The sequence below is a fragment of the Stegostoma tigrinum genome, chromosome 3 (assembly GCF_030684315.1).
Source record: "Stegostoma tigrinum isolate sSteTig4 chromosome 3, sSteTig4.hap1, whole genome shotgun sequence".
Classification (NCBI taxonomy): Eukaryota; Metazoa; Chordata; class Chondrichthyes; order Orectolobiformes; family Stegostomatidae; genus Stegostoma; species Stegostoma tigrinum.
In genome coordinates, this window is record NC_081356.1 from 115,639,590 (window position 1) to 115,654,701 (window position 15,112).

General features: G+C 42.6%; 1 protein-coding gene across 7 annotated transcripts in view; it reads right to left on the reverse strand.

The window, feature by feature from the left end:
• Nucleotides 1–15,112, reverse strand: part of tenm3 (teneurin transmembrane protein 3) — a 3,293,451-nt gene that overhangs the window by 18,143 nt on the left and 3,260,196 nt on the right. For all 7 annotated transcript variants that reach the window (XM_059644858.1, XM_048526868.2, XM_048526869.2 and 4 more), the window contains 2 exons: nucleotides 6,621–7,495; nucleotides 3,284–3,459 (listed from right to left, as the gene is read on the reverse strand). In XM_059644858.1, the coding sequence (XP_059500841.1) occupies nucleotides 3,284–3,459; nucleotides 6,621–7,495 (1,051 nt within the window). The remainder of the gene's footprint in view (nucleotides 1–3,283; nucleotides 3,460–6,620; nucleotides 7,496–15,112) is intronic.

The window sequence follows — 15,112 nt, forward strand, 5'->3', positions numbered from 1 at the left end:
AAAAAGCAAGATCAACATTAAGTTTAAAATTAGAATAGTCCATTCACCCAGGTGGATAAGGTTGTTAAGAAAGCATATGGTGTTTTGGCTTTCATTAACAGGGGGATCGTGTTTAAGAGCCGCGAGGTTATGCTGCGGGTCTACAAAACCCTGGTGAGACCACACGTGGAATATTGTGTCCGGTTCTGGTCGCCCTATTATAGGAAAGATGTGGAGGCTTTGGAGAGGGTGCAAAGGAGGTTTACCAGGATGCTGCCTGGACTGGAGGGCTTGTCTTATGAGGAGAGGTTGACTGAGCTCGGACTTTTCTCTCTGGAGAGAAGGAGGAAGAGAGGTGACCTGATCGAGGTGTACAAGGTAATGAGAGGCATGGATAGAGTCGATAGCCAGAGACTTTTCCCCAGGGCAGGATTGACTGCCACGAGGCGCGATAGTTTTAAGGTGTTAGGAGGAAGGTATAGAGGAGATGTCAGAGGGATGTTCTTCACCGAGAGAGTTGTGAGCGCATGGAATAGTTTGCCAGTGGTAGTCATGGAAGCGGAGTCATTAGTGACATTTAACCGACTGCTGGGCATGCACATGGACAGCAGTGAATTGAGGGGAATGTAGGTTAGGTTATTTTATTTTTGGATTAGGATTATTCCATGGCACAACATCGTGGGCCGAAGGGCCTGTACTGTGCTGTACTTTTCTATGTTCTATGTTCTATTCAGAAGTCTAATAATAATGGGGGAAGAAGCTGTTCTCGAATCTGTTGATATTGTGTTTAAGCTTTTGTATCTTCTGACAGAACAGGAAGAAATTATAACTGGGGTGGGAATGGTCTTCGAGGAAGGATATTCTGGCTCTGGATGGAGTGCAAGAAGGTTTATCAGTTTGATTGTTAGGATGGGAGGACTGATGCATGAGATCAGATTGGATCAGGTAGGTCTATATATTACTGGAGTTTTGAAGCATGGGGGTGGGGGTGTCTCAGATCAACCTACAACGTTCCAACAGGTAGGATCTTTCTGATGACAGGAGAATTTAGAGCCATGAGTCAGAGTTGTTGTAGGGTGTTTAGGATTGAGATGAGGAGAAATTTATTTGCAAAGAGAGTGGTGAACTTGTAGAATTCCCTGACACAGAAAGCAGTCAAGGCCAAAACACTGACTGTTTTCAAGAAAGAGTTAAATATAAATCTTAGGGATAAATGGATCAAAAGGGCACAGGGAAAAACAGGAAGAGGAGACTGAGTTGGATGAATGGTGCAGCAGGCTTGAAGGGCTGAATGGTTTAGTCCTGCTCCAAATTTCTCTGTTTCTAGGTAATTAAAGATGAGTATTTCTTATACTTTATTTGGCATGAATGTTCAGCTCTAACCTTTCCCTTCAAGTGTGGGGCTGGACATCATTATGAGCAGCTCACACCCCATCACAACCGATGGCCCTACGTGTCTATCAGGCACTTCAGTGGTCACCCACTGGGGTCTTCAGAGGATCACTTCCTCAGACAGCAATGTCCCGTGCCGACTTGAAACTACCGGCCAATCACAGACTAGAGGCAACTGTGAGGAGCAGCACAATTACTTCAGAGGCCAAAGCTGCTTACAGCAAAGGAATCTATCTCAGTCTCTTCCACCTTCCTATTCCTGTTCACATTGGATAAGGTTTTGAATCCATCAGACAGGAAAGTGGAGTTGAGGCTGAGATGAGCTATGACTATATCAGATGGTGAAGTAGACTTGAAGAGCTGAATTTTCTACTCTTGGTTTTAGTTCTTCTGGAGCTTCATTCCTTAAATCAAACAATTTTAGTACATTTCCATCCCCCTTCAAAATCCTTTGCAGATCCCTCAACAGTATCTAATTCTCCCGGTCACACTGGTGTCCAGTTAAGGGTCTTGTTAAAGAGCAGGAGTTATGGTTATCTGATTTGGTCACAAAACGCAAGAGGAACATTCAAGCCCTCAAGGGAGGAACACTCGAGTCAGGCTGCCACATTTAAAAGGCTGAGATGCGGAAAAAGACTGGAGCAGTTTGACATTTTCATCCTTGACGGAAACAGATCTTAATGGCAAATTTGTTCAAAGTCAAAGTTAAATTTGTGCACCTGGATGAATTAGAATGGTATACAAAAGCAAAACTGGCCTTCTACACATAAGAACTGGGCTCAAAGCTAACCCAGGTTGAAGAAACGAAAATATCCTGTTTCCTGGCTGTTAAACATCCTCTAGGACACAATTTTGAGTGGCCTCAACCTTGTCAGGATACATTTGCTATAGAGGGAGTACAACAACTGGTAATTGCTTGGTCAGCGAGTTAGGAACTGGGGTCATGTTCTCAGGTTCAGGACTGAGATGAAGAAACATTTCTTCATTTATAGGGTGGTCCACCTATGGAATTTGCTACCACAGAAGGCTGTGGAGGCTGGGTTATCAAGTATATTCAAAAAAAGAGATTGATAAAGTTTTAGATATGCGAGGTATCACTGGATAGGGAGAGAAAGCGAGGGTATGGTGATGAGATAAAGGATCAGCCGTGATCATGCTGAATGGCTTAAAGGGCTGAATGACTTGTTCCTGCATCTAGTTTCTACATTAGTTCCCTGTGGGATGGGGTTGCTGCACAAACCTGTGCCTCAACCAACTCGGTAACAATCTCACTCAATGAAGAATATTATGATCTCAATTGGCGCTAATCCTGGACAAGTCAAATTCTCAGAGTGAAAATTCTCAGAGTGAAATAGCAGAAGTTTATCACTCAGAGGAGAATCAAAAATGGAACCATATATAATGTCAATTCAGAAGGTCTTCAGGAAGGTATATAAACAGCAAAAACAAAGATTCGACATCTTTCGTAGCAACATCCATTATGGATTCTCAATCCCAGTGACATCGCTTGCTTCTTAAATATAAGATTCCTCACTGAAGTGACTTTTTCTTAGTATTGATTGCTACAGGCATCTTTACAGCTGTGAGATCGAGAGATTTATTTCCAGTCCTAACTGCCTGGGTATTTTTACAGTTCTCACAATCCAGAAATGATGTTAGGGCTATGCATGGGGGAGGTGGTGACCCAGTGCTTATGTCATGGGACTAGCAATCCACAGGTTTGGGGGACATGGGTTCAAATCGCAACAACAGCATATGGGATCTAAAGCTAGTTTCAATAATGTTGACTATGGGAGCATTGTTGGTCAGGTTCTTAAATGTGCTGCCAGGAAAGAAATCTATTTTCTTTACCCAGTTTGGTCTTTGTGTGACTCTAGCCCCATATCAATGTCAAATGAAAAATATACAATACCTTGAACAATGGTGTAGAAGGCATCCACTGAAGAGAGGTTGGTGGTAATGGTAACATCATCCTCCCTGTTGGATGACTCAATATTCACTGTTATTGCCTTCTCCATCTCCCCATGGAGATTTGAGACCACACCGGTAGGAAATGTAACATTAGTCAATCGTCCCTCACTGTCATAGCTGAAGGAAACAATTTGAAGAGTGGGTCTTTAAAGAGGATTCTTTGAAGAGTTTATGATCTAAAGCAGTTTATTTCAAGCTCCCCTGAAAAATAGCAACTATTTTGGGTTTCAACATCAAAACGCAAGCCCTGAATTTATTTTTCAAAGACTGGAATCCCTTTTAAAATCACCTTCAATGGAAAGTTCACATATAACAGTCCATGCGCAGAGCATTTCCACTGACTGAGCTAGAATTTTAGTTAAGATCATACCAACAGAGCGTGCATAATCTATACTGTCATGGAACGTTCCCGATTTCTTTAACCTCCTGAGGGAGGTGAATAACTACAGGCAACATATCCAAGAAAATCAAACCAAAAATTCTCACTGACCTTGAATGTGACGGAGTGAAAAACTCATGCCGATGCTGCTCAGTCTACTCCACTGTGGTACACTGGGGGAATGTGATCAGTCAAGGTGTACAAACCAATGCTGTTTGCTCAACCTGGCTGCAGCTTCACCAACAATATCGCTGCAGTTTGAACGGGGACATGAGGGCTGGGCAGAGTTCTGGAAACCTGCCAGAGGTGGAACCGGAGGCTAGCAAGCCCAAAATTCCACGCAGAAATAGGCAGTTTGCTGTCGTCTCCCTGTGGTGGTTGAACAATGGCCAGTTTTATGAAGACAATCTCCTGGCAGACTCCCCCACTGCCAATGCAGGTAAAGGAGCACAGCCACAGACATGTGGCAGCACCATGGTTACCTTCCCCATTGCTTTGTTTGTCAATGAGCCATATTAAGTGGGAGGAACTCTCCTTCAGTCTCTGCATTAGATAGTCTCAGGTAAGAGGCAAGAGTTTCCAGTGTTGTGACTGATCTTGGTTTCACAGGAATAGGGGAGGAGAACCATTTGGTCCTCGAAGGTCTTGCTGAAAGGAGGCAAAAGTTGTCATGGAGAGAATGAAACGGAGCTCTGCTTCCTATGGGTGAAGTGTGCTGATACACGAACCAGGACATTGTGGCTGCCAGTTTGGCATTCTCCACCTATTGAATGTGGAAATTTGGGATCAGATAGGAGTTTGGAACATAGGAACAGGAAAAGGCCACTTAACCATTAAATGTGTGCTACCATGCAATTGAATATGGCTGACCATCTATCTCAATGTCTTTTGATATCATTAGTCTCCATCAATGTCTCAAACTTGCTCAATGATTGCGTATCCACAACCCTCCAGGGGAGAGAATTTCTTCAAAGATTCACTGCCTTCTTCATGAAGACATTCTTCCCTTTCTCACTCTTAAATATCCTACACCTTACTCTGAACATGTTACGAGTGTAGAAATGGAAAACTGCCTACACAATTTTTTCTGTGCATCTGGACGAAATAGACTGGCAGACAAAAGCAAAACTGGCATTCAACACATAAGAAATGAGCTCAAAACTAGCCCAGGTTGAAGATGTGAAAAATATCTTATTTCCTGGCTGTTAAACATCCTCTAGTGTTGCAAAGTTGGTATTGTACTTGTGGATTAGAAAGAAGACATTAGAATTTGTTCCTAAAATGATAGAAGGGAAGAGTGCATGGTCCCTTTACAAGATATATTTTTTAGTTTTGGAGATTAGAAAAGAAGGCAGCAGCAGATGCACAGAGAGTCTTTGAAATTAAAACATTGCATCAAAGGTATACTGTTAGAGGGTAAAACAGCATTTTTACCAATACAACAGGGTGTTGAATTTCACAAATTAATTTAAATTAGGATCTCAATACCAAAGCAAAATTAAATTTAAATCTGATGGCTCTGACAACCTCAAACCAATCCTAGTGTGAGAATTTAATAGGTCATCAAGGGTGTAAAAGAACAGGGCATTTGAAATTGGTGAGAGCAAACTGCCATCTGTTAAGAGAACAGCTCTCAACAGCCATCAGCTCTAAAGAAAGAGGAAATCACTGGCTCTCACAGAAATCTCTGAGATCTCAGAGTAAGCACCATCTCAATAAAGATGCTGAGACATTCTTAGCTTATATTCCTGACATAAGAATTTGATGAAGGAAGGCATTCCTGACTGGAGGATAGCAGAGAAGGCAAAAAACATTCCAGAAGACTTATCCTGGCTGCAATTTTCAAGAGATTAGCTTTTGTAAATTAATTTGGGGGGCAGCACAGTGGCTCTGTGGTTAGCACTGCAGCCTCACAGCACCAGGGACCCAGGTTCGATTTCAGCCTCAGGCGACTGTCTGTGTGGAGTTTGCACATTCTCCCAGTGTCTGCGTGGGTTTCCTCCGGGTGCCCCGGTTTGCTCCCACAGTCCAAAGATGTGCAGATTAGGTGGATTGGCCATGGTAAATTGCCCGTAGTGTTCAGGGGTGTGTGGGTTATAGGGGGTGGGATGCTTCAAGGGGCGGTGTGGACCTGTTGGGCCGAAGGGCCTGTTTCCACACTGCAGGGAATCTAATCTAATGTAAAATAAATGAGTCTTGTATCAATTGGAACATATCACCATTAGAATTATGTTTTATTTGGAAATAGTTAGTAGTTAAGGGGGAATTGTCCAGTTTGTTAGTAGTTCTGTTAATTCGTTAACTGTTAGAGTTAGATAAGTAAATTGTTACTTGTTGATTATAAAATGATTATCAGCGATTTCTTTCATTTAGCCACTCCTTTAATAGAATATGAGGTGAGGCAAGCTTCTCTGGGTGTTTCGGTTTAAGTAATCTGGGGTGGGGGTGTCGACCACTAGCAATCATTAACAAAGGGCAAGAAATTGGATACTGACCTATTCATCTGGAACTATATTCCAGTAACATTCTTCACTTTCCGGAGTGGAGGAGTTTGAATGGATAAGAGCAGCAGCGTGGGTATATCTATATCCCAGAGGCTGCAGTGCTTCACAAAAGTGGTTTATCATCACCTTCTCAAGGGATGGACAACAAATACTGGCCCACCTATGGATGCCCTCATCTCATGTGTGAATAGAATAAAAAGGGATCAATTTCTCAAATAGAAGTGAACATCAAAATACATTCATAAATTGGTAAGTCTAAAAATTCATGCCGAGCTAATCAGGGCAAGTATCTTTCATTCTGTACATCTTGGGAAAAGACATAGTTTCAGGAATCAAAATTATGAAACAAAAACAATTCACCGTTCAGCCCGTCTACAAGTTAAAGAGATCCTTACTCGAAGAAAGTTGTCCATCCAGTCTTGTCACTTTTTGTTGCCAATAGGCCACTGTAGCTGTGGTAGGTGAGTAAAACCAGCTCTTGACCTTGGGCTGTCATGCCTTTCAATCCTCCGTTGGTTCCAATAGTCAACCAGATCACTTGGTTGTCTGGAGACACGATTCGCACTGGCATGCGATTGGGATCCCTTCGGATCCGCACGGTGTTACCATTGTTGTCCGTCACAGACGTGATGTCGTTTTCATTGCTGTAGCTGAAGTTGTAGAGGTAGTCGTTTGTTATCAGGCTCTTGGTATACTGGTGTGTGCCATTGATGTCGAAGATGTACAGCTCCTGCTCTGATGGGCACGCTACCTTGTACAAATTCATGGATGTCAATACTGGCTTGTTCTTGGAGGCTGCTCGAATCCGAATATTACCCATGTCAGCAATGTAAAGCGTGCCATCAGGGGAGACGGTGAGCGAGGATGGAGAATTGAGCTTGGCATCTTTGGCGTAGCCGTCACCGGTCTGGTAGCAGTCACAGTTGACATCATTCTTGCAGTCACAGTCTGAAGGTGCACCAGCGAGCAGTGAGATCTCCCCATCCATAGTCACCTGCCTCACACGGTTTATTTTCTTTTCATCTGTTTCTGCGATGTAGAGGACACCACTGTAGGACACCGAGATGGCGGTGGCTGATTCGAGAGCCGTGTGGACTGCCTGTTTCCCCAGCATGTACTCAATGCCCGGCACTTGGCAGTGCACGGGTCGACCGGCAGCAATCCGCACTTGATGATTCTCCGTGATCTGCAGCACAATGTTGTTGTCCAGAACATAGAGGGAGTTATCCATTGGGTTGATGGTGAGATCTGTTGGCCATTCCAAGCGAACCTGACATCGGAAACACATATGTCGTTAAGACTGCAAACTTCACAGAAAATATCAGGATTCCTCTGGTTGTACTTAGCAACATCATAAATATATACCAGTGATGATCCCTTTGTTCCTTATGAAACAATGATATAATTCCTTCGGTAAGTCTACCACTTAGTCATAGACAAGAGTCAGAGACAAAGAGTTGGGCAGCACAAAAACAGACTCTTTAGTCCAACTCATCCATGTCGACCACGTGTCCTAAATTAATCTAGTTCTATTCGCCAGCATTTGGCCCATATCAGTTGAAAGACTTTCCATTCTAAGCACCCATCTGGATATCTTTTAAATGTTGTAAATGTACCAGCCTCTACCACTTCCTCTGGCAGCTCATTCCATACACGCACCACCGTCTGAGTGAAATCGTTGCCCTTAGGTCACTTTTAAATCTTTCTCTTTCACCTTAAACCTATGCCCTCGAGTTTTTGCCTCCCCTACCGTGGGAAAAAGACATTGGATATTCACCCTATCCACACCCCTCATGATTTCATAAATGTCTGTAAGGTCACCTCTCAATCTCCGATGTTTCAGGGAAAATAGCCCCAGCCTAATTTTCAAGCGTATGCTGCACATAGTCACTCCAAGCAATGCTATTCAAGGAGCCATATTTTCTGATGCCTCTCAATGTATTCTCCCAGCCAAGCCACAGACGTACAGTTTTACAGAGTGATGCTGCTAGACCTGCTGAGCTTTTCCAGCAACTTTGTTTATGTCCAGTTTTACAGACCTCACCAGCACTCTGCCACTTTGCCTGGGAGAATATTTTGGGTCACAGGCTGAGGAAGTGAATATGAAGAAGAATCAATCGGAGTTGTGAACAACAGTGCTGTGGTACTGCACTGACAATTCAATGTACGTGATTTGTGAGATGGGAAGATGGGGTAGAAAAAAGAAAGAAAAATCTTCTTGCTTTCTCCTTTCCAATTTGGAAAATCAAGCAGAAACAATGCACATTTCTAACATGAATGATAGTTATGGGACAGACACTGCATCTTTAGATAATCCTCTCCTATTTAACATTACGATATGCATGATGTGCAACTGAGGTCAATAGATAATGTAGATTTGCTTTAAATGCAGTTGAATCACTAAGTTTTATTTTATTAATCTTGATCTACAGATTATAGTTCTGCATGAATCTGAACTTATACTGGTAAACCCACTGCTTTTTATTGATCCTGATAATAAATTTTCTTTCAATACTCTAGTGTACAAGATAGTAAGTGCACCTTAAACTGTAAAAGCAACTCAATTCACTTCTGTAATTTATGATGTACAGTAACCTGAAGCATCGTATTGCTCTCTAAGGAAAGGTATAAACTTGAATCTATGGCAGGATCTGAGTGATGCATTTGGAAGAACTGGTTATAGTCTTGCACAAAATGACTTAAAAAGAATAAACAAGTCCTAATGTGGTGTGCCATGAAGTAAGTGATGGAGAGAAACAAAAGGCAACATTAGAAAATAATGCACCCATATATTTGTTGCAAGCCCCTCTGTCTACTAGCTCACTGAATGCCACCTGATGCCACTGTTATGACAATGACTAAGAATACTTAACATGGGTCTTATTGAGAATCTAATGGATATCAATACAACGTAACTGCAACCAGAAAGGAGGATGGATAGGAAATTCCCAAGTGAGTAATATGACTACAAATGCAAAATGAAATCAGTTTCTCTTGAGGTTGCAGTAGCAAGCTTTGGGCAATCAGCATGGAATGGGCAGTGCCATTGAGACTGGGGTTATTGAACGTTTTCTCCAATCCTGAAAGTGCCCTGTCCTAAGGTGAATACAGAGGTAAAATCTACAACCACCAATGGGGTGGTCACACAAATCTCTGTGAATGGCATGCAGGCTTTTTGATTGATTGAGTGCTTTATAAAGACTTATTACTTTGGTAGGTAAGGTTATAAAAAAGGCCTAAGCCTGCTTGCCTTCATTGGAGGGGGTGTTGAGTACAAGAATAGACGTTATGCTGCAGCTTCACAGAACTTTAGTAAGGCCACATGGGAATACTGCGTACTGTTCTGGTCACTACACTACCAGAAGGATATGGAGGCTTTGGAGAGGGTACAGAAAAGGTTTACCAGGATGTTAAGGCCATAAGACCATAAGACACAGGAGCAGAAATTAGGCCATTTGGCCCACTGCGTCTGCCCCGCCCTTCAATGGTGGGCGACAAGTCCCCATTCTCCTGCTTTCTCCCCATTACCCTTGATCCCTTTGATAATCAAGAAACTATGTTGCCTTGTTTGGGGGGATTTTAGCTAAAAGGAAAGGTTGGATAGACTGGGTTTGTTTACATTGGAACACAGGACGTTGACATGCAACTTGATGGAAGTTTATAACGGCATGGATAGAGAGGAAAGTATGAGGCTTCTTCCCAGGCTGGAGGGGTCAATTACTTGGTGTGAGTGGAGGGGATAGCAGAGTTTACAAGAAATGTGCGAGGCAAATTTTTCACACAAAGGGTGGTGAGTGCCTGGATTACACTGCCAGAGGAAATGGTGGAAGCTGACACAATAGCAGCTTTCAAGAATCACCTGGATGAATGCATGAATAGGAAGGGAATAGAGGGTTATGGATCCTGTCAGTGAAGACAGTTTTCATATGGAAGGGCAAAATGTGTCAGTGTAGGCTTGGAGGGTCGAAGGGCCGGTTCCTGTGCTGTACTGTTCTTTATTCTAACTCTTACACTTAGAAAGAGAGAGTGCTGGGTTGGTTGTTGGGGCTGGTGCTTATACATAGGATGCAGCTACGTAGAAACATAGACGATAGGAACTAGAGGAGGCCATTCGGCCCTTTGAGTCTGCTCTACTATTCTTCGTGATCATGGCTGATTGTCCAACACAATAGCCTAATCCTACTTTCTCCCCATTACCTTTGATCCCATTTGCCCCAAGTGCTATATCTAGTGGCCTCTTGAATACATTCAATGTTTTGACATCAACTACGTCCTGTGGTAATACATTCCTCAGGCTCACCACTCTTTGGATGAAGAAATGTCTCTTCATCTCCCTCACTGAATCTTCATACTGTGACTTCTGGTTCAGGAACGTCTTCCCTGCATTTACCCTGCCCAGTCCTGTTCGAATTTTATTAGTCTCTATGGGATCCCACCCTTATTCGTCTGAACTCAAGCGAAAACAATCCCAACCTTGTTAATCTCTCCACATATGTGAGATCCACCATCTCTGGAATCAGCCTGGTAAATTTTCGCTGCACTCTCTTGGGAGCAAGGGAATCCTTCCTCAGAAAAGGATATCAAAATTGCACACCATATTCAAGAGTGGTCTCACCAAGGCCCTGTATAACTGCAACAACACATCCCTGCTCCTGTATTCAAAACCTCTCACAGTGAAGGCCAAAAAACTCGCTAGCCTTCTTTACTGTCTGCTGCACCTGCATGTTTACCTTCAGCAACTGGCACACAAGGACACCCAAGTCCCACTGCACACTCCCCTCTCCGAATTTACAGCCACTCAGGCAGTAATGTGCCTTCTTCTTTTTGCTTCCCAAGTGAATAGCCTCACACTTATCCAAATTATACTGCATCTGCTATTGATTTGCCTACTCACCCAATTGTTGAGATCATACTGAAGGATCTCTGCATTGTCATCACAGTTCACCTACCCACCCAACTTGGTATCATCTGCAAACCTGGAGATGTTACAATTGTTCCCTCATCCAAATTATCAATATATATTGTGAATAGTTGGAGTCCTAGCTGCAGTTGATTATTTTAATGTTTGCTATTCCTTTTAATTTCTAATTATTGCATCATCTGACACTTTTCCCCAGGTGACAGCTCCTATGCTGTAAGAATCCGAGGCAAAAACACAGGGAATGAACAGATGAAACATGGAAGGTTGGGGAAAAGTATAAAATAAAGAAGGAAGGGAAACAAGGAGAGAGATGAAGGATTGGGAAAATAAAAACAAAACTGGAGCAGTTAGAAATAAACGTGAGGTAAGACAGAGGTAAATTTGTGAGAAAGGAGATGAAGGAAATGAGACAGAATTGAGAGGAAGCATGAAACAAAAGTTATTGAGAGGAAGATTTTTGTTTTGGTTTACAGGATGTATCCTTGGTAAAAGGACAGTGATTTTTTTTTCCTGATGAGGCCAGTCCAAAAATCTTGAGAACAGGTTTGTTCAAATGTATTCTCATGCATAACAATTGGTTTGAAGGATTTATGAGTGAAAGCAAAGAAGTAAAATATTTTTGGGACTGGGTTTCGAACATCTTTGGAGTGGAGAGTTCTGAAAAACCTGAGAATCAGACACAGGCAACCACATTCAGCTTTCAGTTTCACCTTTTTTTTACTTAAGAGGGCAAAACATCCTCTTCTCGCACAAGTCGAAGAAAAATTGTCGAGCAAACTTCTGTCTGACACAAGTTGCACCGATTTACCAAAAGGTGGGGCTGTAGGTATATAATTGAAAATGAAACGAAAGTAGAAAATGCGCAGCATGAGCCAGTGAGATTTAAGGTTATATGCATCAGCGAATAGGGTGACTCAAAAAAATGGCTAAAATATTAATTAAACCCTTTCTGCATAACGCATTCACATTAAGGTGGACAATCTAGCAAATCATTTACGGAGGTAAATGATTTTGATTTAATCATCATTACAGGGAAATGGAAAGTGGGGGAAAACATAAGGGAGTGGAACAAACAAAGGAGAGAGAAAAATAAAGGGACAACAGAAACAAAACTGGAGAGACGGGAGATGTGAGCGAGGGAAAGGAGTGGGAAAAGTGAGCAAAGAGGCAAGAGACAGCAAAACAGAAATAGAGCCGCTGAAATGAACAGCGGAAGATGAGGAAAATCAAAAGTGGAGGAGAAACAAAATGTGAAGAATATGAAAGAGAAACAGAAAGTAACTAAATAAGGAAAGCGGGTGAATACATACTCGAGGCTACAGAACATTTTGAAAAGACAGGCTGAACGAAAAAGATTGAGCAGTAAAGGATGATATACGGAGAGCAAGAAAAGGGCATCTTTACTCAGAAAATCAAGAAATAAAAGTACGTGCAGAGATTATGGATAACACGAGTCAGACAACATTAATGGGCGTAGTTTACAAGTGTATTCAGAGTTACGTTGGACAAACAATTAAGTGAGAAAAATTTGGAACTTGTAACAAAGGGTAATATAATAATCTGAACTCCAGAAGTGACTACTTTTAATAGAATGCCACATTTAATTGAGTGTGGGATCTGACAGGTCCAGCAAAACTGGAGTCAATGGGAATTGGGCTTGATACTCTATTGATTACAGTCATTGCTGGCACATAGGAAGATGGGCATGGTTGTTGGAGGATAGTTATCTCATCCCAGCACATCTCTGCAGGTGTTCCTCAGGGTAGTGTCCTAGGCGCAACTATCTTCAGCTGTTTCATCAATAATTTTCCTTCCAGCATAAGGTCAGAAATGGGGATGTTCACCAATGATTGCACAATATTTAGCATCATTCGCGACTCCTCAAGTACTGAAGCAGTCCACATTCAAATGCAGCAAGATCTGGACAATATCCAGGCTTGAGCTGACAAATGACAAGTAAAATTCACACTACACAAATGCCAGCCAATGATAATCTCCAAGAAGAGGGAAACTAACTATTGCTGCTTGACAATTCATGGCATAACCACTGCTGGATCCCGTCTATCAACATCCTGGGTTTACAACTGACCAGAAACTGAATTGGACTAGTCATTAAATACTGTGGTTTAAAAAGCAGGTCAGAGGCTAGGGATTCTACAACAAGTAACTCATCCCCTGACTCTGCAAAGCTTGTCCATCATTTGTAAGGCACCAGTCTGGAGTTTGATTGAATGTACCCTACTTGCCTGGATGAGTGCAGTTCCAACAACAGTCAAGAAGCTTGACACCATCCAGGACAAAGCAGCCTGCTTGATCAGCCCTTCATCCACAAGCATTCACTTCCATCACCATCAATGCACAGTAACAGCAATGTGTAACAGCTGTGAGACGCAGTGCAAACATTCTCCAAGCTCTTTAGATAGCATTCCAAGCCCCAAACCACAATGAGCTAGTGGTGAAGCACAGCAGACACATGGAAATGCCAACCACCTGCTAGGTCCATGTTAAGTGATTCAACATTCAAATTTTTAAAAAAATCATTACTCCTTCAGAATTGCTGGGTCAAAATCCTGGAACTCTCTCTCTAACTGCATTATGGGGGGAGGGCTTCTACACCAAATGGACTGCAGAAGGTCATATGGTGTTGGAGTTGTATATGAGAATGGATAGATGATTGGCTAACTAACAGATGACAGACAGTTGGGATAAGGGGGTCTTTGTCTGGATGGCAACCTGCTACAAGTAGAGTGTTACAGGGTAAAGGTAAAGTCCCCATAGTCCAACTGAAGCATAGGGGAGCTCTCTCATTAGAGAGATGCCTGGTGGTGCTTTAACTTGAGGGTCACCATGCCTCGAGTGAGGGGAGAGATGAAGAAGGAGAGTCCTTCACAGTACCCTCATGTGGTGCAGGAATTGAGGGTGTGATGTTGGCTTTAATCTGCATCATAAGCCAGCTGCTCAGTCAACTGAATAAACTGACTGCTCTCATGCCAATATCACAGGGAACTGGAAACACAATTGTTTATAACACATTTGTAATGACTTAGATGGCAAAAGTGTATGTACTATCACCACCTTTAAAAATAGAACAAAACTAGATGGGAAGGTAAGTGGTGTGGATGACACAAAGAATCCATAGAGGGATACAGTCAGGTCGATTGAGTGGCCAAAGACTTGGCAGATGGAATATAGGGTGAGAGAATGTGAATCCACTTTGACTGGAAGATTAGAAGAATATCCTACATTTGGTCAGAGACTGCACAATGCAGCACTGAGGGCTTTGGGGGTCCTCATGCTTGAATCACTAAAATCTAGCATACACATTTAGCAGGAAGTAAGGAGTGCAAATGGAATGTTGGCCTTTATTTCAAAGGGAATGGTGCATAAGCATAGGGAAGTCTTGTTAAATCTATACAAGGCACTAATTAAATCATAGAGATAATGGGAACTGCAGATGCTGGAGAATCCAAGATAACAAAGTGTGGAGCTGGATGAACACAGCAGGCCAAGCAGCATCTCAGGAGCACAAAAGCTGACGTTTCGGGCCTAGGCCCTTCATCAGAAAATCATGCCTGGAATACAGTGAACAGTTTTCATCCAATTATCTAAGGAAAGATAAGGAATATACCACATACTGGTATATGAGGCAGTCTAGAAAATGTTCACTACATTCAGTCACGGTATGGAGGGATTTTCACATGCAGTGTGGTTCAGTACGTTGGCCTTGTATTCAGTAGAATTCAGAAGAATGAGAGGAATTTGGGGCGACACGGTGGCTCAGTGGTTAGCACTGCTGCCTCACAGCACCAGGGACTCAAATTCAATTCTACCCTTGGGTGACGGTCTGCGTGGAGTGTGCACGTTCTCCCCATGTCTGTGCGGGTTTCCTTCGGGTGATACTGTTTCCTTCCACAGTCCAAAGATATGCAGGTTAGGTGGAGTGGCCATGCTAAATTGCCCACAGTG